Source organism: Colletotrichum higginsianum, chromosome 5 (assembly GCF_001672515.1).
Source record: "Colletotrichum higginsianum IMI 349063 chromosome 5, whole genome shotgun sequence".
NCBI classification, from domain to species: Eukaryota; Fungi; Ascomycota; class Sordariomycetes; order Glomerellales; family Glomerellaceae; genus Colletotrichum; species Colletotrichum higginsianum.
Window position 1 is genome coordinate 4,256,878 of NC_030958.1, and position 24,178 is coordinate 4,281,055.

General features: G+C 55.4%; 5 protein-coding genes across 5 annotated transcripts; 3 read left to right on the plus strand and 2 right to left on the minus strand.

The window, feature by feature from the left end:
* Nucleotides 1–1,021: 1,021 nt before the first annotated feature.
* Nucleotides 1,022–5,022, plus strand: CH63R_08141 (KH domain-containing protein; the record flags this gene model as incomplete). The annotated part of the gene is made up of 4 exons (XM_018303115.1): nucleotides 1,022–1,636; nucleotides 1,695–2,989; nucleotides 3,048–4,000; nucleotides 4,055–5,022. 4 exons carry the CDS (start codon nucleotides 1,022–1,024, stop codon nucleotides 5,020–5,022), a joined length of 3,831 nt encoding a protein of 1,276 aa, XP_018157893.1.
* Nucleotides 5,023–5,713: 691 nt separating this feature from the next.
* Nucleotides 5,714–8,017, minus strand: CH63R_08142 (AMP-binding enzyme; the record flags this gene model as incomplete). Its single annotated transcript, XM_018303116.1, has 4 exons — nucleotides 5,714–5,800; nucleotides 5,870–6,993; nucleotides 7,055–7,479; nucleotides 7,578–8,017. 4 exons carry the CDS (start codon nucleotides 8,015–8,017, stop codon nucleotides 5,714–5,716), a joined length of 2,076 nt encoding a protein of 691 aa, XP_018157894.1.
* Nucleotides 8,018–11,514: 3,497 nt separating this feature from the next.
* On the plus strand, nucleotides 11,515–13,206 carry CH63R_08143 (uncharacterized protein; the record flags this gene model as incomplete). The annotated part of the gene is made up of 2 exons (XM_018303117.1): nucleotides 11,515–11,550; nucleotides 11,623–13,206. The coding sequence occupies 2 exons, from the start codon at nucleotides 11,515–11,517 to the stop codon at nucleotides 13,204–13,206; spliced, it is 1,620 nt and encodes a 539-aa protein (XP_018157895.1).
* A 1,198-nt stretch (nucleotides 13,207–14,404) lies between these two features.
* Nucleotides 14,405–17,042, minus strand: CH63R_08144 (Peptidase S41 family protein; the record flags this gene model as incomplete). Its single annotated transcript, XM_018303118.1, has 5 exons — nucleotides 14,405–14,428; nucleotides 14,499–15,344; nucleotides 15,405–15,530; nucleotides 15,596–16,617; nucleotides 16,694–17,042. 5 exons carry the CDS (start codon nucleotides 17,040–17,042, stop codon nucleotides 14,405–14,407), a joined length of 2,367 nt encoding a protein of 788 aa, XP_018157896.1.
* A 4,101-nt stretch (nucleotides 17,043–21,143) lies between these two features.
* Nucleotides 21,144–23,300, plus strand: CH63R_08145 (TOL protein; the record flags this gene model as incomplete). The annotated part of the gene is made up of 3 exons (XM_018303119.1): nucleotides 21,144–21,465; nucleotides 21,522–22,238; nucleotides 22,285–23,300. 3 exons carry the CDS (start codon nucleotides 21,144–21,146, stop codon nucleotides 23,298–23,300), a joined length of 2,055 nt encoding a protein of 684 aa, XP_018157897.1.
* Nucleotides 23,301–24,178: the final 878 nt, after the last annotated feature.

Genomic DNA, 24,178 nt, shown 5'->3' on the forward strand with positions numbered 1-24,178 from the left:
CATTGTGCCAAACGTCCCTGTCCAATCCGACTCGAGCAAGACATACGCCCACACAATTTGTCTGATCCTTGAACCGCCGAGCCGCAGCCCCAGACCCAGATTCCGTGTCGTCAAAATGAGATCCAAGCGTCCGAGGATCGGGCCCGGAAGGAACTCTATACCGGACCACGCCTGCCCGGCCTGCCGCAGGTGATGCCGGAACCGTCGTCCGTCCAATAGCAGGAACTGGAACGGAGTCTGGCCCGTTCAGTTCAGGTGCAACGGCTGGTGGGCGCCTTAACAATTTAGGTTATTGCTGAGGCTACTTACTACATAGCAAGGTACCTAGGTGTGGGGTCATCGTAGGTGGAGACACACAGGGTGCTCTCGGTGCTGTGGGAGTCTGGGACTCGATTGGGAGCGAACCGCTGGCAGAGCAAAGCACAGCTGGCCAGACGGGGAACCTTTCTAGAAGTAGAACCCCTGCCCGTCAGAAATTCCATTCCAATTGAACAGCTCGACCATCGTCGTGGAGTCGAGAATCTTCCACCTCACCCTTATTCCCCTACACGTACAAACCCCCCATCCACCCCATCCCATCCCATCCCTTCTACCCTCTCCCATCTCACATCCTTTCGGACCATCAATTGGTTGGCTTGTCGACTCTGCCAATCCCCATCCCGATTCAACCTCACCTGGATTCGATCACTGTTGCCGCTCCGCGTCACAATGTTCTAAGCCAGCAACAAAGTCCATCTTCTCCATCGGTTAATCTGCTGCTCAACGGTTTCTCACGCTTCGGCCTTCTTTCATCAGAAGTCTGATTCTACTGGTCTTGTCTCCAATTGCCGTATATATCGTCAGTTGTGAGTTCCTTCCCATGTCTCGGTCCAATGCTCGCGGTTACAGTCGCCCCCGCCGTTGTTGCCACAAGCACAGCTAACCGTCGCCACCCCTTGCAGATATACCGAAACGCCCTCCTACTCTCACGATTCTATCCCATCCCATCGACGACTACCTTCGTTAGTCATTCCACTATACAATGGCCTCCACTGATTCTGCAGTCTCCAACGGCGCCGAGCCCTCGGCTGCTCAGAAGCTTCTCCAGACTCATGCCGACCACCATCCCACTGTTGAGGACGTTCCCGATGAGGATCTCCCTCTGAAGTCCGGCGACTCTGCGACTTGGGCCGAACCCATCTCCACCAAGGCTGCGGGAAAGCAGAAGGAAACCTCCGCCCCTAGCAAGAAGTTCGACCCTCAGTCCCATGATCTCTTCCCCGAGCTCGGGGCCAGTTCCAAGGCGCCCACCGTCGCCCCGATCTGGGGAGCCAAGAGCAACGTTTCTACCCCTGCCAATGGTCTTTCGCGCTCCTCGACTCCCGCTTCCGGAAATGCCACTCCCAAGAATGGTCCCCCTTCCATGTCGATCCCTGGTCGCAACGTTGAGACGGTTGTACTGGAGCCCCAGTTCATCCTTCCGCGCGGCCAGCTGAAGCGCCCCATTCCGGACATCATGAAGGATATCAACCGCAAGTCGCGCGCCAACATCACTCTGTCCACCGCTACCAACGGAAGATTGAAATTTGACGCGACTGGCCCTCAGGACGTTGCTCAGCAGGCTCTGAAGGATCTCGTCCAGCAGATTGGTACCAAGGTAGGAAAATAACGACGCCACCAGTTCGGGCAGCCAGGCTGACATTCTGCTCCTTTAGACCACCATCAAGGTCCCGATCCCCCAGTCCGCCCGTGCTCACATCATCGGCAAGGGCGGCTCCGTCATCAAGGCCATCCAGGAGAAGTCAGGTGCCCGCGTCCAGCTTCCTAAGGCGGAGGAGGGCAGCGCCCCTGTCGACGAGGATGACGACTCCACCATCGATGTTCTCGTTGAGGGCAACGCTCTGTCTGCTGCCTCGGCTCGTAACGAGATTCTGAAGATTGCTGGCGAGCGCACGGCCAACGTAAACACCAAGCTGCGCGGCATCCCTGCTGAGTTCTACCCCTTTATTGCGGGTCCTGGAAACAGCCATGTCAACCAGTACGAGAACAACGGCGTCCAGGTTCGCGTCCCTCCCCACCAAATCTGGGCTCCTCGTGGCCGCAACCTCGCTGCCAACGAGGGCGAGCGCCCCGTGTTCGTCCCCGCTACCGACAACCACATCCAGTTGGCCGGTGACCGCGCCGCTGTCCAAGCCGCGCGTGCCGAGATCGAGCGTCGTGTCCAGGAGCTGCAGAACCAGCTGGCTATTGACCAGTTCAGTCTGCAAAAGGGACGCCACCAGTTCATCGCCGGCCGCCGCGGCGAGTCTCTGGATGAATTCTTTGGCCAGACTGGTTGCACCATCCTCCTGCCCACAGACGACGACGACGACTCTGTTACCGTCATTGGCCCTATCGCCCAGCTGAGCAAGGGTGTCGAGACTGCCATGGACAGAGCTATGAATATGCAGTCCACTACTTTCGACATCGGTCGGTTCCACAAGAATGCCCCCGGCGGCGTCAACGTTCACGCCCGTCATGTCACACGTTACCTGCGTCACCGTGATCTGTTTGATGACATTGAGAGAGCCCACAGCACTCATATTAGCACGCCTTTCAACGCCAGCGGTTCCTCCCCGTACGAGTTGTACTCGCGCGACGGTAAGAAGGCTCTCCAGGCCCAATCGGCCATCGAGAAGCTTGTCCACGCCGTTCCTCCTGCCAGAATCGCCCCCATTCCCGTCGACCCCTTCTACCACAACTACCTGGTCAAGGATGTTGGCCCACGCATGAGGAACAGCCATGGTGTCCACGTCATTCTACCCGAGTCTGGTGAGCCGGACGCTCCCGTTCTGTTGGTCTTTGAGGGCCCTACTGCTCCCGAGCCCAAGCCCGAGATCAAGACCGGCCGCCCATCCGATGACGAGATCCGTACTTTCCAAGAGGCCCTGGAGGTTGCGCGCAAGCAAATCTTGGACATCATCAACAAGCAGGAGCAGATCGCCTCTGCCTCCATCGATGTGCCCCAGAAGTGAGTGTTGCGTTGAGTTCGTTGCGAAAGCGTATTGACGCTAAGCTAACCTTGATAGGTTCCACGAGCGGCTCCGTCGCTTCATCAAGAAGGAGCAGGCAAACCGGGCCGATGACCAGATTCCCATCCGTGTGTCTTCCGTCGGTACTGTCGTTACCCTGCGTGGTCCCGCCTCCGCTGTCAAGAAGCTTGAGGACAAGGTCATCGCCTTCGTTGAGCAAGAAAAGGAGGATGAGAAGGAGCGTGGTTTCACAATGTCTTTTGACTTCCCCCAGAAGTTTGCCAACCACCTCATTGGCAAGGGCGGCTCGAACATCAAGGAGCTTCGCGACCGCTTTGACGTTGAGATTCAGGTTCAGGATGGCAAGGTCGAGCTTAAGGGTCCCAAGGCTAAGGCCGAGGCTGCCAAGGCACACATTAGCTCCCTCAGCCGCACCCTGGCCGATGAGGTGACCCACATCCTCAAGGTTGACCCCAAGTTCCATCGCGAGCTCATCGGCGCGGGAGGAAGCGTCACGAACCGCTTGCAAAACAAGTACAAGGTCTTGATCTTCTTCCCGCGGTCTGGCAAGAGCCCCAAGGACGACGAGGTGAACGCCGACGCTGTCAGCGATGCCGGCAAGCCTAAGCGCCACCAGGAGCCCGACGAGGTCATTGTCCGCGGTCCCAAGAAGGGAGCGGATGAGGCTCGCGACGAGATCCTCTCTCTCCTCCAGTACTTGAAGGACACCTCTTTTACAGCGACGGTCTCCGTCCAACAGAAGCAGGTCCCGTCCATCATTGGACAGGGTGGTGCTGCCCTGGAGGAGCTACGCATTTCTTCCGGCGCCAAGATTGATATTCCTAGCGGCCGCGACGCCGACACCGTTGAGATCCAGATCAAGGGCACCAAGGCTCAGGTGGCGGCTGCTAAGAAGGCGCTCGAGGAGAAGAGAGATGTTTTCAACGACACCATTGTGAGAACCATTGAGGTGGATAAGAAGCACCACAAGTCTCTCATTGGAACCGGAGGTAAGATTTATTGATGTTCCACCCCTTGGCCGAGTCAAAACTAATACCTGACAGGCGCCAACCTCCGTGACCTGGTTATCAAGGCTGGCGGGTCCGATGACCGCCGCGAGCTTGCCCGTACCATTCAGTTCCCCAAGCAGGAGGCTGATGGCCACACGATCAAGGTTGAGGGTCGCTCTGACATTGTTAACAAGATCTGCGCAAGGATCGAAGAGATCGTCGCGGAGAAGGAGAGTCAAATTACCGAGGTTCTGGACGTCCCCACTGAAAAACACAGGACCCTGATCGGCCGCGGTGGTGATGCTAAGCGACAGCTCGAGGCCCAATTTACTGTCTCGATCGACATCCCCCGCCAGGGTGACGGCAAGACCGGTGTCAAGATTACTGGCCGGCCCGAGAACGTAGAGAAGGCTAAGGAGCACATTGCCTCTCTCGTCAAGGAGCAGGAAGGAGAGACCCTCCAGGTTCCCCGCAGCCTGCATCACTCCATCTCCAACAATGGCCAGTTCTTCCGCCAGCTCCGCAACAACCACCAGATCTCTGTCGACCATGCTGGCCAGAGTGTACCTCCCAAACCCAGTAGCGCCAGCCGCAGCAATGGCAGTGCTCTGCCTCTGATCACCGATGACGACGACGCCACCGCTGATGTCCACTCGTGGAAGGTTGTGGACAGCGCTGCCGGCGAGGACGGCGACATCGCCTGGGTTCTCCGTGGCTCTCCCGAGAACATCGAGAAGGCCAAGGCCGCCATCGCCTCGGCCATCGAGCAGGCCCGTAAGAACACCCACACGGGCTACCTGGTTCTGCCCGACCCCAAGACCTACCGCTATGTCATCGGCCAGGGTGGCAGCAAGGTCAACTCGATCCGCAAGCAAAGCGGCTGCAAGATCAACGTGCCCCGCAACGATGACAAGGAGGATGCCATTGAGGTCATTGGCACCGCCGAGGGTGTTGAGAAGGCCAAGGGCTTGATCCTGGACGCCGTCAAGGAGGGACTCAGCTCTCGTGTGTCCCGGGACTAGGAGCCCAGGCACGATGATGCTTATACAACAGGGAAGGCATCCTACCTTCTCTTCAGGCAGCAGCTGCAGGGACTCGCTTCCGACTGGGCCAATGAACCACACGTAGAGGCTACGCAGTGGTAGAAGAAACAGGAGATGCATGGACAGCAGCGGCATTTATATACTACGTTCTTGAGTGTAAAAACAAAACCCAGACAGAGGCCATATCGCCTGTGCGCGAACAGAAATGACACATTTATAAACCCAAAAAATAAAACAAAATACTGGACCATACATACTGGACGTGAACCGTGCCAAACGAGAAAGGTATCTTTCTGCAGAGCGTGTGCAAAACAACGTTGCAAGGCTACTGATGTTGTATAGACGGAAGCCTTTCTCAGCAAGAACAGGTACACCGACCTAACAAATCTAAACCAGCAGATCCATGCAAGGGCTTGGCAAATGGGGGGTTTGGCAATCGAGATTTGAGGCAATAGTAAACAGATATGTAGAGTACATCATGACAGATCGTTGAGTGCTACAAGGACAGCCAACAGGCCGCAGTTCCCCTCACGATTCTACTTTCCTGTCGTTTCTCCCTTACAAGCCTTCATTTTCAACCACAGTGAAGAAGCTTGGAAGAAGTTGAATCTCTCAGTGAGTGGGAAGGGAAAGGACTTCGCCTCCAACAGCGTCGCTTAATTTCTACTGATTAGTCGGTGAAGGCCTTTTCCATCTGAGACTTGTACTTTTCCCTGATGACTCTCCTGTTGACCTTTTGGGTGGCGGTGACGAGGCCCTATGAGCAGTGTTAGTGAGCTTAGCTCCCGGTCATGTTTGCCTTGCGGCTTGAGGGAATGATACATACGCTGTCCGGGGTCCATTCCTCTTCAGTCAGGACGACACCGCCGATGATCTCAAGGCCCGTCAGACCAGCCTTTCGGCCGAGCGCCACGAGGTCCTTGTGCACGGCATCAACAACCTTCTTATGAGTGTGCATGCTGTGCTCGTCGACGCCAAGCTTCTGCGCCTCTTCGGCAAGAGCCTTTTCGTTGGGGGCGATGACGGCAATGGCACGAGAGTGCTCGCCGTCTCCGTAAACCATGAGGTTGGCTACAAAGGGGCTGCCGCGGTAGACAGTCTCGAGTTTCTCGAGAGCGATGTACTCTCCTCCTTGCATCTTGACGAGGTTCTTGACGCGGTCGATAACGCGCACATGGCCGACAGAGTCGAATTCTCCAATGTCACCCGTCTTAAACCAGCCATCCTTGGTGATGGCCTTGGCCGTCTCCTCCGGGTTCATGTAGTACTCTTTCAGCACAGGCAGACCCTTGATCCAGATTTCGCCCTGAGGCGGGTTCGAGTCGGCGTAGTAGTTGAGGTCTGGGATGGAGACGAGCTTGAGGTCGACGGCAGCAGGGATAGATCCAATACTAGTAGATGTGTACTCGAGGGGGTCGCCAAGGGCACCGTTGGCAGCCGTCTCGGTCAGACCATAGCCAGTCAACATAGGGGCCACAGTCATGGAGAGGAAGTGCTTCGTCCCGTCCGAGATGCCGCTCGCGCCGTTCATAATGAAGCGAAGACGGCCACCCGTCATGTCACGCACCTTCTTGAAGACGATGTTGTCAAAAAGAGTAGCGCCTGGGAGGCCATGCTTGACCATGAAGGTCTTGTAGTTGAAGGCGCTCCAGAAGAGGGCCTTGATGAGAGGACCAGAACTGTTGACCTTGGCCATAATGCCCTTCTTCACCGTCTCCCAGACCTGGGGCACGCCGACCAGGGCCGTCGGCCGAAATTCGCGCATGTCACCAGCGCAGTTCTTGACCGAAGTGTCGGAGAGGGTTCTAGGGTTGCCATAGCCCAGGGTGCCACCGGCAAAGAGAACAAGATTCTCGAGAACGAGCTCAAAGATGTGGGCCAGAGGTAAATATGCCAGGACGTACTCCCTGTGGCTAACACATTCTTCGACGCAGGTGTAGAGGCCAGTGACTGTGCACGGTTAGTTAGCCTCTAGCAGCTTCCAGAGGCAAAGAAAGCAAGGGAGACTTACTCGCCGCCACGGTACCTCCGTGTGTCATGGGCACGCCCTTGGGCGGGCCAGTGGAACCGGAGGTATACATGATGCAAAACAGTTCATCAGGCTTGGGCTCGACGGTGTCGACGGGGTTCTCCTCGCCCAATGCGCGCACTTCTTCGATGCTGATGAGCTTGATGTCGGGGTTCGCCTTCCTGAAGGCGTCGACCTCGGTGCCATCCGAAAAGAGGGAGTTGTTGTTGTAGACGACAAACTTGACCTTGTCGGCCTTCTTCAAAGCTCCGGCTGCCGTCTTGAGGAGCTGAGGGTCAATATACATGGCCTCAGCGTCCGATTGGAGGAGCGAGTGCTCGACACCGCTGGCGCCAAGGGTGTCGTAAGCGGTGACAATGGAAATGGACTGCGAGCCGCAGGCGTGGGACATGGCCATCCAGTTGGCACTAGGTTCCATAAAGACGGGTTAGCTTATCGGCAGGCCTAGAATATCGGTTGCGGAGCGCTTGGTACGCCAGGAGAGGGGGAGTGGTCTTGGACGTACGTCGTGGTCGCAAACAGGTGGACTCTGCTGCCTTTGCTCAGACCCAACTTGCGGAGGCCCGAGCCAATTTGGTTGATGTAGGTGAGAAGATCGGCGTAGGTCAGGTATGAGTACCTGGACAGCTCGAAGAACTGCCACTCCTTCTCGACCTCTATGACCTGCCCATCGACGTTCTTGGGCACCTTCTTCTTCTCCTTGTGAAGATGCACGAGCTTACGGGTACCGACAGCGGGTTCGTTGGCGTAGACTTGCGCACTCCGCTTGACAATGTCGTAGACTGTACGAATGTCGGGATGAGGTTGCGTTCGTAACCCATCCTTGGCCTTCCAGTGGCGGCGGGGGAGAGTCTCGCCGTCGACGCGTTCGTAGCCGGGCGACTCGACAGTGAAAGGAGGTTTGTGCACCTGGTGCAGGGGCATGATACCCTTGGTCCAGTCCATTTCGGCGGCGGCGCTGGGGTTCGTGGGAGAAGTTACGAAGAGAAGGGCGGTAAGGACAGCAACGAAAAGGACGAGGACGGCGGTGATGATGGACGGAATGGTGGGAGAGTTCACGGCCGGGGAGGCTCGAGGTTCGGGACGAGCAACGGACACGGGATAGTCGGATGGGCCGAGGGAGGGGGAAGGACCGGAATAAAGCTATGGATGACTTCCAGGTGACCTAGCGAGCTAAGGCGGGAGGGCTTGTGAATCGGGTAAGGTAAGAGGAATAGCGAGTTGTCGAGAGGTCGGTCGGATCGAGAGTTGACGGTCGCAGCTTTTACGGCGTGGAGAGAGATAGGTGCCCTCCGGGTCTGGGGAGGGAACTACCCGGGTATGTGATGCGGTGCGGGCAGGAGCGCAAAGTTAAGCTGCGAAAAGGGCGACGGGGCTTTAATTGCGTCACGGTTGCGAGCTGGAACGCTGGGCTGCAGCAGTAGGCCCCGTAGGGCATCTAGGTATCTAGGTATCTACCTGGGTGCGCAGAGAGGCAGGCGGGCAGGGCAGGTTGATCCGCCACTGGTCGGTATGGGCCCTTGTCGGCGGCCACTCCACTGAGGCGCCGCAGAATGTAAGGGAGCAGGGGGGGATTGGGGCTGGGCTAAGTGGTTAGCCCCACTGGTCGAGAAGTACGTACATGTTTTTGTCCGAGTCCCAGAGTGCCTGCTTTTGGGAGCTTTACGACTGTCAGGCCGCTGGGGGAAGCTCCCTGCAACAAGAGGTGAAGACGCTCTAGCAACTTCGCCCACTATCAGCCTCATAGTGCGTACCTACACTACCTTCCCGGGCACCCATTGTCTTACACAGCAAGCTGTGAGCCCCCTTGGCTGCAGCACTCATTGACGACTGAGCGCGTCGACCCAGGGCCGATGAGAGTTTACCTACCTGCCTAGACGGTTGGCGGTTCAACAGTCAAGGCCAGTCAGTCTCCGTCCCAACGTCGACAGGTGACGTGCATTGGTTGGAGAATGTGGCAACATGAGCCAATGGCTGGCTGTCTCTAGCCAGGGAGGCAACCACGGCGGCCGACCTCCATGTCCCGAGATTCTAACTCTACCTCGGCCTCACGAGATGTTCTGTTCAACAGCTTCCTGCCAGCTATTCATCCACAGTTTTAGTTAGTCCAGAGTACTGATTCCTGCTGAGGTACGGGCCAAGCACCCGCTAGCGTGCGGATAAAAAGAGGGGAGCGAAACGGGCCTGATTGGTCGTCTTGGCACGTCTTGGGCGATCTGGCTGGTTGGATGCCCATTCTACCCTACCTTACATAGTATAGTGCCTACCTAGGTAGGAAACATCCGTATCACGTCGTACTACCTATTTTTTTCTACTAAGCTGCCTTGATGTCTGTTATGCCAACGCTCAACATTGATGCACAATGCTAGACGACATCCAGGGCGAATCCAGCAACAACTCGAGCGGACGCCGTTTCCTGGCATCTTCTGGTTCCTTTCGACGGCTCACCCACTCACCCTCCTGATGAAGACGGCCGGTCCACATGGAGCTGTCCCTTTTTGGTCTGTTTGATTACTTCCTGCAGACATTTGACTCGAACATGAGCAGGGCCACCACTCCATTCCACTCCTCCACCCGCAACTGCTGGGTTTACGATCCCGTCACGTGCAAAACCCGACCGCCAGTTGCTGACACATGCGGCGCACCTGCACCGACAGCCGAGGCCAGACCAGGGGGGGGAGGTGTTCTCCTTTGAGTTCTTTTCCCTCTCCACCTTGTCGCGACCCCTGTTGCTCTGCTATCTCGCCTCTCAGTCGTCCAATTGTCCGGATTCCAATCCGCAACACGACAAAGTTCGGTTGGAATTGTGACACAATTCCAATCACCGACCGCCCGAACTCCTTTGGCAATCTGCTGCCCGTTCATGCTTCGGCGTCTCACCGCCCCTGAGTCTATTCCCACGTCGCCCGGTTCTGCCGACATGCTATGTCATCCTTCCCAATCGTTTGTTTGCCCGAGTCGGATCTCCTCTTCGCCGTCGGTGCCCCCAGGCCTGCATGAACATTCCTCGCACATGGGAGGAAGCTATGGCCACATTGAGCCTCTCTAGACAACCGCTCGGGTGACGTCCCACTCAGCTTCTGTTCCAGATCCATCCGTGATGCAGAAGAAAAACAAAACAACAACCAGTCGACTTGACGATGCCATCCTCATGGGTGGCGTCCAAAACAAAAGCAAGGAACCCGTGGAACCCGTGGAACCCGTGGAAACCAACCCTGGCCACGCGATCGAAGGCGGCTCGGGGTCAAAATCCAGATCGCGCCGCGGTGAGAGTTCATCGTGGGACAGCCAGTCCAAGAGTAGCCTATTGAAGGAGTGCAACAGCTACAACGCTCACAACACTCTGTCCATCTCAATCTTACCGTGCCCTTCCCTGCGGGCCGAGCGTGCAGAAGGTCCCGACCAGGTTCCGGCCGCCGCAGGGAGACGGTTCTCTCATGGTCGGGGCTCCAATGCTTTCCCGCCATCCCGGTGCAGCAATCACACCTAACCCTACCAACCTTGGGTAGCCTCTGCCCAGGTACGAATACCTATGGCAGGTAGAGAGGTAGAGGTTGGTGTGGTTTGAAAGGTGCCGGACAGCTTCCCGGCACATAATCAACCCCCGTTACCAGCCGCTCTCCTCCCTATCATTCCCTCTCATTCGTTCTCAGTCTGCACCACGCACGTGGCCCGATCGTCAGCTATGGTGAACTTCTCGCTAGGCGTCGAAGCCGTCTCCGCCACCGTCGTGTGACTAGCGGGATCTTCGTTGGTCTAACGGCTTCCACTTCGGGGCTAAACCAGCACCGCTCGGCACTCCTTGACTCTCTCGTACCAAGGGGCCGTGTGTTTAGCCTCATCCTTTCGCAGACAGGGACTGCTGCACTGTTGGCCGGCATGTATTTCGTTCTGCGCGGCGTGTGATGCCAGATGTGTGTATGCGTGAGCGTCCCACCAGAGAGGTTGCTGACCATCGCAATTCTAAAATGGACTTCCCCCATCGGACTCTTTGGCTCCCTGCCCTACCTGCAGTAGCCGTGTGTCTCTCCCTCGCCGTCCAATCACGCATTGCCAGTCGTAGGGCCGCTCGACCTTGCTATTGCTGCACAGTTCTCGAAATATACTCGTCGTCACCACTGTCACAACAGTGAAACGCCCCCTTCTGCAAGCCCCGAGCGTACACCACCACAACACGCCCCAAGAGCGGCAGCACAGAGACGCCAGAGGGCGCCCGAGTCCTGGACACACCCAGCCTTTGGACCAGCGTCTAAGGATGAGGGCGCCCGCCTCCGGTGTTTGTGTCGGCACGGCGTTGATGATAATAAGATAGAGTTGTGTCGCAGCTGTCCCCTCCTTCGAGATGAACTTATGCCCTGTTTCCCGTCGTTCTAGAGTTGTCGACAGGTCCCCCAAAACCCAACACCCCTGCCTGCCTCTCCCTTGCGCTCTCAGTAGCCATCATGCAGAGGTTGTGTGGTATGCGCCCTGAAGGGCTGGTGAGTCTCTCTCTCTCTCTCTCTCTCTCTCTCTCTCTGCTTCCCTTAGCCAGCATTAACTGTTCCGTCTAGACTATCCACTCGAGGTTCAGCCCGCTGCCGTCGACGTGCTTCTTCGACTCGATCATCATTCCCTTGCCGGCATGGATCCGCATCGTCGTCACCTTTGCCTTCTTCCACTTTGTCGTGCCTGTCCTCATCGTCGATAAGATCAAGCGATATAACGTGAAGAAGGAATGGCAAAGGCACGCCCAGCTTTCCTTCTATTACTTCTCCATTCTCGTCGTCTTCCTCATGCAGATCCTCGAGATCGCCCGGCTCGCTGAGCTCCGCTTTGCCATCGGTCTTCTCCCGTTCGTCTTCGCAGGCTGCGGCTTGTGCGCCGTCATGCAGGCCACACGCGGCGCCAAGGGCCGGATCCGCAACTGGCAGCCGGCCAACGTGATTTTCTGGATCATGAGCGTCGCCGTCACCATCATCAAGATCCTCACGATCCAACGGTCTAGCATGCGCAGCCCAGAGTTCAGGCGGATGGGCTCCGACTACCCGACGACTCACCAGGTGCAGGACCTGGCGGTGATTGCTGGTTTCTACTTTCTCCTCCTTGTCAATGAGCTCGCGCTCATGTTCCAGCGGACCTGGGACGAAACGGTTGACGGCGAGCACATCAAGAAGCTGCGTCTCACTAGGTCCATCAGCGATCAAGCCCGCTACGATCTCACCCGCGCCATCGAGGAGGGCTACTACCCGTCTGGCGTTACGTATCTCACGCTCAGACTCGAAGGCGAGTCGGCCAGTGAAAAGGCTGTCAGCAAGGACGACATACTCAAGAAGACGGCCAGCATGGACGCCTCCATCGCCGGGTCCTCGTCGAGCGAGAAGACGGCCGGCAAGAGGGCCATGGACGATGACACAATCGAGCCCGTGCCAATGATCCCGCCCAGCTTTCAGCGCAACAGCGAACGCTGGTCCTCGGCCATGACGCTTAAAGACGCCGGCGGCGATGACAACATGAACGAAAAGGTCGGCGGCAAGGGTACCAAGAAACGCGGCAGCGAGAGGTGGTCGTCGGCGATGACAATCAAGGAGCCTATGCCGCGTGAGGGCCACGACAAGCGCATCTCGAGCTTCGCCTCTCCTATGGTCGCCGATATCGACGAGATCACGCCCCTGGAGTCCTCGTCGACCTCATCATCCCGCTACGACGACGAGCATGCCGCCCAGAAGGCTATGCTCCTCGACAGCCCATTTCCCCTGAAGGAGCTCCCCGAGAGGCGATCCTTCCTGCTGAAGCCTTCGCGACCCAACACGGAGCGCTGGTCTAACGCGATGACACTCCGGGGCGAGCCGTCGTCTAGCCAGGACCCTTATCCCAAGGACCACTCTTCTCCCAAGGAACACTCTTCTCCCAGCGCACCGCCAGCCCCTGCGACAGCGCCGTCGACGCCCGAGCGTAGGGTCTCAAGCGGCGAGAGAAACATGATGAGGCGATACTCTGACGCGTCGACGAGGTCCATCAGGCGGTTCTCGGCGCGCAGTGACCTCCGCGAGGCGGCGGCGACGGCTGCGGCGTTTGTGGACAATGACGAGTCTCTCCCGTCGCCGACGGAAATGCATCCGCTGCAGCCGCAGCAGCACAACAACCAAACGCCGTGAGATGAGCGTCCTCGTACGGACACAACCGGGGCAACCCAGTACAATGTCTCTCGACTAGCGTATAATGTTCCAGAAGTACCAAAGCCAAGCGATGTCCGATGGGGGAGGATTCGGCGTGGGGGCGTTCTGTCATTTTGTTTCCCAGCCCTGTGCAACGGAAACCTATGTACTTGCGTCATTTTACACCCATGGTCGGTTCAAGACCAAGGTTTTAATGAGACGGAAATGTCTCGGGCAGTTTAGTTTACTTTCTTTCCTTTCTCGCAACATAGATCGTACGGGACTCATTCGGAAGGATGAAATGAAATCGAAGGGAGCTGTTCTTGGCCTAAACTTGCTTGTCTTCTCTCTGTCCAGACTGTGATGGCTTGACTGGTGCGGCGCTACGGACGTCAGTCGGTATTTCCCCCCGGCGTCATCTCGGTACGCCTGGGAGGGTGGCTTGCGTGGTTTGCGTGGCTGAGCCAAGATGATGGGTTGTGTGAACGTGTGTATGCATACATCACTGGTTGCTGTATTCGTTGTGGCTGATTTATGACAGGTACTGCCTAATGATAGCGGTTGATCCAACCCGTCTGCCAACCTCGTCTGACCGTTTTACCTTCTGCGCCTTGATTAGCAGACCAGGTCATCCAGAATTGCGACGTCGCGAAACAATCAGGAAAACGGCCGACTGCCCTGAGAAACCCGCATGATAACCGGAGGAATGAGGGGCTATGGCAATCCTTTCCGAGATGTATTCTGGTGAAGTTACCACAAAGGCTGTTGGCTGGCCGGGTCTAAGACGAGGCCGGGGTCAAAAGAAACTGGGTGCAGGTAAGGAAATGGGGTTATCTTGTTGCTAATATGACTATTCCATGTGGTAATTCCAAATCAGGAGGCGGCGAGGTTCACCACCCGCACGAAGATGCTATAAATACTTCAGACTTGGGGCCAGGAGTTTTCTGCATCCCAGTTCTACAAGAATAATGTCTAGTAATGGTCGAGTTGACCGATGATGTACCCAATAAACGTCAAGTGCTGCAACCGCCAATCGACTTTTCTCAGCCACCACCGGACTCAGCGGATGATCTAGCAACACCTACAGACGGTGGGGGGTCAACTGGAGGTCGATTTACTAGGAGAGGGGGTCTTCCATTGTTTTTAGGGCGGTTGCATAAACTCGGATGGTTGGACGGAGGTCTGCGGTACCCGAACACTAGGCGCCCCTGACCATCGTGGGCTGGCTGTTGAGAGGGATGCGGTGCGAGGCTTAGGTTTGGCATGGTCTTTCCGGGAGTAAGATGAGGCACAATGGCCTTCTTCACCAGTGACGCGCGAGCTGCACTCTCCTTGGCATCGTAGGATTTGTCAACGACGCAGTCGCCGCCCTCTAGGCGTTGGCAACGCTGGACGCAAGCAAGATCAGTCCATTCCTGCCATTCGCCACCGGCGTTACAGGAGTACCTGACCCACTGGCAAACCAGAGTTCCTGCGCATGTATTGCCGTTGAACTGGCAGGGTCTCCATAGGCCCGGCTTGGCCTCCTTTGCGGCCGAGTGTCTGCTCGGACGAGGGGTAACGATGCCGGCTGGAAGACCGTTATCCGTGGAAGGATCGTAGTCGACTGAGAATTCCACGGCCGGTCGCGGCACCGGAGCCGGAACCGCGGACGATTCGGGGGGCGCGTTTGCCCTGCCATCCCGCGAACCATACCCTGTCGAGCCCTCGACGCAGAGGCTTGGGTTCTCGAACGCGGCGTGCGCGACGTCGTGCCATAGAGCCGTCATGTTGTAAACATTATCCACGGTAAAGTACAGCCTGCAGTCCGCTGGGACGTAGCGGAACTGGAGAGGCGTGGAGGTGTCGTCCTCGCGCAACTGGTCACGGAGGTTAAAGGCAGCATAGTCGACGAATATGCCTGTCTCGTTTCGATCATGCGGGAGGAGGCGCCGGACAGACTCGTTTCGCCCGCTGATCCAGCTAAAGTCTTTGTCGAGGGTGTCACCGGTGTAAAGGCGCGCTCCCCGACTCCCGCTTGCCGCTTGCATCGGGCCCGGCTTCGGGGCGCCGCCGACAACGACCGTGCGGGCGCCGGCTTGGGTCTTTGCGAGTTCAAGGAACAAGGCGCAGGCGGAGGAGCAGGTTCCGTCGGTGAGCTATGATAGGATCCATGTGTTAGGGAGTTGGGAGTTGTCACAATGGAGAGGCTTGCTTACGATGACCACATCATCAGGCTTCCACATCGTCCTAGTTTGCTCGCCGCTGTCGTCAAGGTAGCGGGTGAGGCGCCATCCATCGAATGTTGCCTCGTGGAACTGTGGGTTGTTCAGATCGTATCGTTCCTGGGGCGCGAAGAAGTTAGCTGTGGATCTTTCCGTGTTCAACCCGTGTTCAAATGACTTGCCACAAGCGAGAAGTCGTCGTCGTTCTGCCGCCTGGGCCCCTCGTACTCCCCCTCCCATGAAGTGAAGTTACGCCCAGTCTCGGCGTTGAGTCGAGCCGCTATCACCCACTCATCTGCCAGAAGCCCCAAGCCCTCTTCTGTACCGGCTGCTACATCTTGCCAGTACTGTGTTTTGGCCGAGCCCAAGATATTTCCCAACTCATGGCTGCGTCGTTGACTCCCTGCGAACGGGTCGATGCCGGGGAAGAATTCGCGGAAAAGCAGCAGAGCGATGCCTGTCGACCCACCAAAGTTCTTTTGCAGATCGATTACAATACGGGAGGCTCTCTTTTCCTTGGCTCCTTCAATGAATTGCGCGAGAGCCAGGCCGAAGGTGCCCATTTCCAATCCATACTGGTTGAAGTGGGGGATGCTGAGTACTCCCGTCGATATGTCTTCATAAAAGTACCCTGTGAGAACGCTTTCATCGTCCAGGTTATCCTGCTGGATATCCGGGGTTTGTGGAAAGGCACCATAGCTCCTATTGTACCAGGCCCCGGGCTCTTCGGTGGTTCCGCCTCCAGTAGGTGTGTCTCCAGCAGCTGGCGAGTTTTCTGTGCCAAGCGGACCTCTGAAGACTATTGGGAGCGGGACTTCGTCATACGAATCAGGGAGCAGACCGAGGACGAAGAAGTTGTAGAAGTCTCCAGAAGTTTCCAGAGGACCAGTGTACTCGGCGGTGTTGTAGATGGCAAGCCAATTCGTCTCCCAGTTAGGTATGCTAGAATCCTCGAAGGAGAAGGTGAGGATATCGCCTGGATAGAATGTGCTCGAGCCGGAGAAGATGCTGAAAATTCTTTGAACGTCTTGAACAGGGTGGTCCATTAGCTCGTTCCAGTCGGCATGGGGCTCCAGCATGCCAACCGACTGGAGGGCCGCAAACCGGGTGAGAAACTCTACGACTGGCTCGCCGTTGATGTGCGATACGGCGGAAATCGAGCTTTCGACGCCGTTGGATATGTTGTCCCGGCGGCCGATGATGTCGTCTGTATGTGTGGTCCAAGTCAGCAAACTCTATGGGGCTGTTTGTACTATCAAGTGGCCAAGGGGGATCTCATATACCTGCAAAGTAGACTTTGGGCGCTTCCTTTCCATCAATTGATGCTGAAACAAGAGGTATGGGGCTAGCGTAGGAAAAGACTGATAGAATGCCTGCATAGAGGTTGACATGGGCATCATGAACCGAGTAAACCAAGTATTGCAGCATGGCCTCGAAATCGTACTGGTTCTTGAAGGCTCCCGCTGTGACATTGTGCTTCAGTTCTTCTAAAGCCCCCATGAAGTCAAAAGCGGGCTGCTGGTAACCTGCCGGCGGATTCTTGAGGTACGCCAGATTGCTCTGAAATTGCATCGTGGTGTTGTAGTACTCGATGAAGCGAAGTGCCGGAGCTTGGTGAAACGGGACGCTCATTAAGCATTCGTATGCATCAGCCGCATAGAATACGTTAGTCCCTATCCTTGTCAGGCTCCCATTGTAAGGTTGGATGAAAGGTTTGGTCTCACCATTGTTGACTTCGTCAACGATTTGTCCACACATCGGCCTGGTTTCGATGGGCACCTCTTGACGACGCGGAAGCTCCTGTGGCAAACGAGTGGATGGTCGCGCAAGAGCCAGGCCACAACACAGGCTCAACAGAACAGTGTAATGTCCAAGTAACATGGCGGACGTGGGGTGATTGATGTGAGAAAAAACTCAAAGGATTGACAGAGTTGGAGCGTGATATGAGGAAAGGTGCCTGCCAAACCCTCCTTCCAGTTTGCGGTAGTTTATATATCCTACGTCTTGCATTCTGATCAGAGGCAAGACTGAGTGCGGCTTTGCGGAAGCAGATACTTTTTTGATCCAATACTAGCAACTTCAGCCCTTCTGTTTCATAGCCGACGACCCTGGCGGCAGGTTGGGCCTCCGAGTTCTCGACCCTGCAGCCTGCTTCTCACCGTAGCCTCCAGCTACACTCACAGCCTGACGACATATGAATGAATGTCTACAAGACCTGTGTGGAGTTGGTCTTTGCGGCGCTTCATTTAGGCATCTGGTGGCCTTGCCCAACAATCTGTTCAATTTCAAATATGGAAAAATTGGGTAAAGATTGAAAAACCAGATTGTCAAAAAAGTGCACATTTGGTCTTGGCGGGTTCACAAAGAGTAGGATTGGCCCGTACAGCCTGACTGCATGACAAAGACTATTTATATCAGATGGCGACCTGAAAAATGAAATTACACTGCAGGAACTCAGCCTTTTGATCCATCTTAGTTTTATTTGGGGGGGTCGCATAGTTGACAGCCTGCTTTCCTGTGCGTGGTTGAACTTGCTGGCCCTCACAACCAACGCTCACATGAGGAGAGGAAAGTAGTTGATGTGGCATGGGGCTTACTGATTGCTCTCTGATGATAATAAATATGAACTTTCGGCGGACTTAGAAAGTAGCCCCTATCCCATGCATAAGGATGCCACCACACTCACAGAAGGGGGGCGTTGAGGCTGACGGCCACCCAGGTATTGTAAATAGGTAGCTTATCCAAGGTACATTGCGCCACCAGCGCTTCAACCGTTGCAAGTGTTCTTGTGTTGGTGTAGTACAGAGTCATAATTCGCTGACGTTCTTGGAACGGGATGTGCACTCTGTATGGTCAGGACTTTGATTGCAAGGAGTCTTCAGGCACATGAGACTGATGGCTTTTCCACCCATCTTCTAAACCCTCGAGGTCAAAAAATGGCCCCTTCGTCCAGCACACCGTTGAACAAGAATCTTTGGTATTGAGCTCTCCCCAATCCACTCAGCCGAGACACGGGGCTCGACAGCGCCGTTTCAGTGAGCATTTCCAGACGACGGGTTTGCGACATGAACAGCGTTGAGAACAGAGAGGTTCTCTCTCAGATGAGGCTCTTTGAGGAGAACGAAGAAATCCATTCTGCACTGAGCGAATCTTACGAAATGAGCGCAGATACTTGGCGGCCATTGGGGGACTCGATCATCAGCAGCACCGTCTTCCAGTCCTGGCGGCACCAACGAAAGGACGAACATTGGACGCTACGTTGTGTTGGGGGACCGGGCTCAGGCAAGGTGAGAAGAAGCTGCCTCTTTTCTTTCTGTGTTCACATTTTTAGAGTGAGTTTGCCTGAGAAGGTTGTGGTCTTCCAGATCACACCCGGCTTTTCGCACATCTCATTAGAAGTGACTTGATCCCGCCCCCTTGGAATATTCAATTCAGGCTGACTAGGCATTTGTTTTTGAGTCCAATTAGACTACCTTATCTGCGCAAGTAAAAGAAATGCTTGAGAATAAGTACAGAGACGACAAGGAAGCCGTCGCCTCCATTTTCCTGCAAGCGGATGTGGTCTCTGGCGGCAGTACCTTCGTGGAGGACATCCTCCACAGTGTGTTCCGACAGCTGTGCGTCAAGGACTCCGAAGCTGATGCAAAAGAGGACTATGTCTCAAAGTATCGACTTTATCTTGACGCTAGAAGAGATGGAGATAGCGACGGCGAAAGACGTGTTCGGCTGGTGCGAGATGCACTTCACTCGCGCCTTGGCAAGCTTGTTCGCGCTTTTCTGATTATCGACGATCTCGACAGATGTAGCGCCTCAGACGAATTGTTGATCGAGAATGAGATCTCCATGATGGGAGTCCAGGGGCTCAAGGTGTTTCTCACATCGCGCATCCCGTGTCTCAAGAGGGCTTCCCAGAGTGTGGAGTGTGACTCGTGTCCCGACAAAGGGATGGATATCGACGTGTATTGGGAATGTGAGAGTTGCAAAAAGAGAGGACTGAGACCTGAAGAAGTCCATGTAATCTGCCAAGTCTGCAGAGACGGACAGAAAGCTTGTCGCAACTGGTGAGTCGACGTGCAAACTGCCCCTTGGTTGTCTTTGCATCCAGAGAGCCCTTCTCCGGGACTCCGCCCTTGCATCATGTCTGCATTTTTTCGTTACGATTCTTCGTGGAAGTAGCACTGACGCTCTACATGAAGCCGTGACTCGAAAAACTTCATTGCAACATTCGACTACATCGAGCTGAACATCGACAGCAATTGCCGTCTCCCTCATTTCATCGACTGGGACCTCGAAAGAGAGCACGGAAACCTCGGCAGCAACGACAAGAACCTGCCTCCCCATTCCGCCCTGGGAAGATGGCTTACAGAAGCTCGAAACCATGAAGAAACCGAAAATCTACGGGAGAAGATTCGACATCAGGCCGACATGAACGTCAGCCTTGTTCGGCTCCGTCTCGACAATATTCACCGAGCCGAGTCTGTGAATGCTGTACGCGCGTCTGTGACCGATGTACTGCCGGCCAATATTGTAAAGTTTTTTGATGCCAGCATGCAGTGTTTTCAGGCCATACCACCACCTCAACGGAAACTAGGTTTTCAGGTTATCGCGGCAGTGACAGCCTTCGATTTCCGCCATAGTTTCTTGGACTATGAGGTTGTGAGTGGCATTCTCGAACATGCGGCAAGAACAAAAGGAAGAGACGCGTTGTATAAAACGCAGCCGGCACCGGTTGCTGCGATGGAAGCAGAGGACCACGTGTCACGCCGAAAGATCAAAGAAATGCTCCACGCGACGCGCGGTTTTGTTGTGGTTGAGGATCGAGACGGTTATCGGATGAGCGCCTACTGTGACACGTTCCATACGTACGCGAAGGAAAACTACAATGAAGATTTGACGAGGGCGCGCGCGAGCCTCGACTTTGGATGTGTTGTGTTCGATTCTGATGGGTTGGGGAGCCTGGTAAGTTCGAGGGTAGGACTGCGAAGCGCTTCGTTTGCTGGAAGGGAAAGCATCGAGCGGGTTTGCGGAGACATTACTCGCCGCGGAAGCGTTAGCATTCTTCAGTTAGAAACCCGGCTTTGGGGTACACGTTTCTCAAGATCTCTGTTTCTATGAATGCCGACACCTTAGCCCTGGGAGCAAAGAATGCCAGAGCTTCAGAGAAAGCTTAGTTGAACGACGTGTTCTAGTTGTGTAACAAACTTGCTGCGTTTTAGACTTTTCTGTCAACGGAAATGCAAGAATGAGATCTTTCAGCTATCTTCTATGCTCCCCAGCCTTGCTAAGTCGGACGAGTGTGACCTTGTACGGGATGTACAGATAAAACTTGCGCAGTCGATACGTCTCGATGGAGACTCGTCCACTGTCGCGAAGACGGACAGTAGTGTGCGAATGAAGGAATCCCCCTCAACACCATGTGTTTAAGTAAACGTGTCCGGATTGGATCCTCACATAGGCACAAATAGCCGCCGGTGGCTTATCTGGCTGCGAGCGGCGGCCGCTGATTACGGTGTAACATGCAACTCTCACCTGTTGTGACAATCAACCCAACCAGGGTTCTATTCTAATTTCATCTACACTGCTGGTGTTTGTGTTGCAGCTATAGATTACCCCGTCGAGTGCATTGAGCCCTGCTGACACCGCAGCCAACTGTCTGACAGGCTTTGCCTCCTCTTCCAACACTTCTTCTCCGTTACCTACGAGATTTTGCGACAAGACCTACAGTGAGGAAGCATGATGATTTGCGAAGATTGCCAACTGAACATTTTGAAGTCGGAAAAAACATGGGATTACCACCACGCCACCGCTGCCAAGCTGATTGCTGCCACGGGATCAGGTTGCGTCTTCTGTCAGAAGCTGGCTGCATCTGCCGGTGTCATCCACGGCAAGGATGATACCGAGCCCTTATATCGGTGGACCATACGCGAGACTGCTCAAACTAGGGAGACCAAGAGCTACATCTCAATCACCTTTCGCCCAGTAGTCAACACTGGGCACGAAAATAACAAGAGTGAAGAACTCCCAGAAGTCCGGTTCGATCTGTTCCCTGAAGAAGGTTGGCTCTGCTCCTCTTGCTCCTCGAGCTTAGACCCTGACTGATGTGCGTCCTAGACCTGGGTTTCATTACCGATGAGAAATCCTTCGGTTTGGGAACCGATTCCGAGGCATCCCAAAAACAGATGAAGAGATGGATCGATCACTGTGTCGAATCACATCCCAAATGCCAGCCCAGCCTTGCCAGCAACGCCTTCATGCCAACACGCGTTCTGGATATCGGCGCCGCAAACGACCCTTGGCCGCCTCTGCAGATTCGGGTTATTCAGACAAACACTATAAGTGATGAGGCTAGAAAGTACATGACTTTGAGTCACTGCTGGGGCAAGGAAGCATTTGTGACGCTCACGGTCGAACGGTTCGACAAGTTCACCAACGATGGGATTCCATGGAGCAACTCTTCTTCGGGAAACGGTATCTCCAGCAACCAAAACTTTATCGATGCCATCAAAATCACCCAGAAGCTTGGGATAAGATACCTCTGGATTGACTCTATCTGTATCATACAGGAAGACGAGGAGGACTGGGCGGTCGAGGCGAAGATTATGCACAAGGTCTATCGATATTCATACTGCAATCTCGCGGCTGTTGACTCGAAGAATTGTCTCGGCGGATTGTTCCGAGGTCGTAAACACGGTGTTTTACCCGCCACATACGACCCTAGAGGCTCCTCCCACAGACTCAGTGGGCGCAAGTGGCGAATCCTCACGTCCGACCTTTGGGACAAAGATCTCCTTGGTAGCCCCCTCTATACTCGCGGCTGGGTCTTTCAGGGTAAGTTCAACCGTCTCTCTCACGTCGCCGTTCTAACAAATAACAGAACGAATGCTATCCCCCCGTCTTCTCCAATTTGGCCACAGTCAGCTGTTCTGGGACTGTGCCACCATCTCTGCTTGCGAAGCACTCCCTGAAGGTTTCCCCCTCTCCCTTGACGCCAAGGCCGCCTCGGACCGGCACTGGCGCCAGCGTTTGCAAGAAGCCGATATCACCCAGCGCTCACCAGCCAAGGGCTCCCAGGGCTCTCTCGAGACGCTGTGGGAGAGCTCCGTCAGCGCCTACACGGCTTGCGACCTCACAAAACACTCCGACAAGGACAAGGCCATGTGGGGCATTGCGAAGCTCATGCGCGACATGCTGGGGCAGGAGTACGCACACGGGCTGTGGTCGACCTGCCTTGAGGAGCAACTCGCATGGCGCGTAGCCGGTCGACCAAAAGTGGTAGATCCTGAGAAGGCGCAGGGAAACACAGCCGGAGAGAAGGGGGACACGAGCAATGAGATATCTTTCCCGTATTGGTCGTGGACTCACTTGGATGTGCCCATCCAAGTTGTACCAAGATTTCGAGATAGAGGCCGGTTTTACCGGGCGACCAACCATGATGGAGGTAAAGTCGGCTTCCAGTTTAAAAACCCATTCAGTGGTTGGATGAAGCGTGAAAACTTTCCTGGAGGAGAGGAAGAGTTCGACAGAATGACAGGGAAGTCTATCAACGCAGAGGAAGAGCATGGGAAAGCTGAGGCGAAGATTGTCTCTGGGAAGCAGACCGATCCGACGGGAAACGCTTGGAAACCAGACGAAAGCTCCAAGCTGGCTTATGAAGAGATTACCATCCAAGGACATGTATGCAAAGGTACGCTTAAATTCGTGTCTGTTGAGGAGCGGTGGGAGGTTGCCATCGAAGGAGTTCAGGGCACTGCGGTAATCGAGGCATTTCCCGACGTCCAAACCCCAAGCACGCAGTTCCTTGCGAATTCCTGGTGCTCGTGGCATCAAGGGCTTTGCTGGATGAAGCAGGACGCGAGATTGTCAACACTGACAGTCCCAACATTGACATAATCAAGGATGTGCAGTACTCGGGGCGGGGGATTCTAGTGAAGCGTGTTGCTGATGCGCGGCTCGAGAGGGTTGGCATGGTGGACTTCAGGCAGCTATCCTGGAGTGACTGGGGCTCTTTCCGGTTGGCTTGCGGTGAAAGTGAGGAGGCAATCGCGAAGAGAGAATTTTGTGCCGAGAGCGGGGACAAGGCATGGCTCAAATAGATGGGTACGTTGGAAGCGTTTGAGAACAAGATGCTCGCCAGAAATCGAGAAGCTTCAAGCCCTACGTTTTACGCCTCTGGATGTCTATCGTCTCTCCATGAAAGCAATGACAATCCTGCCTACTATGCTCTTCATTCTTTGTTTCTCATTATTTGGTTGATTGCGCGAATTTAAACGAGGAATCCCTGCCTCATAGCGCTCCCATCCTGCAATAAAAAAAGGTACTCTCGCCAACAGGCGTCCATTTGCACCGCTGGTTCCCGATCCAACCAGCATACCATGCATGCATGTACTACGCCGCAGGCGCACGTACGCCACGTCAGGGGGGAAGGTTGGTAACAAGCCGGTCGAGGGATTGAAAAAAACCTCCTGTCTCTTCACGTCTATATTCCTTCTGCCGGGTGTACGGTCACACCTCAAAATGAGTGGCATCTGCGAGTTGTCGTCGCCGTCGTCAACGCCCGGCGGGTCATCCAGCCGTTACCCCACTTGCAATGCCGAGCCGACGCCCCGTCCACCCGAGACCGAAGGACGGCCGCCGGGCCCGACTCCTCCTGGCACCGCCGGCGGTCGGCGACGACCGATCCCCGGCAAGGGGCACACCAAGTCCCGACACGGGTGTCTTGGGTGCAAGCGACGCAAGGTGAAGTGCTCGGAGGCGAGGCCCGAGTGCAG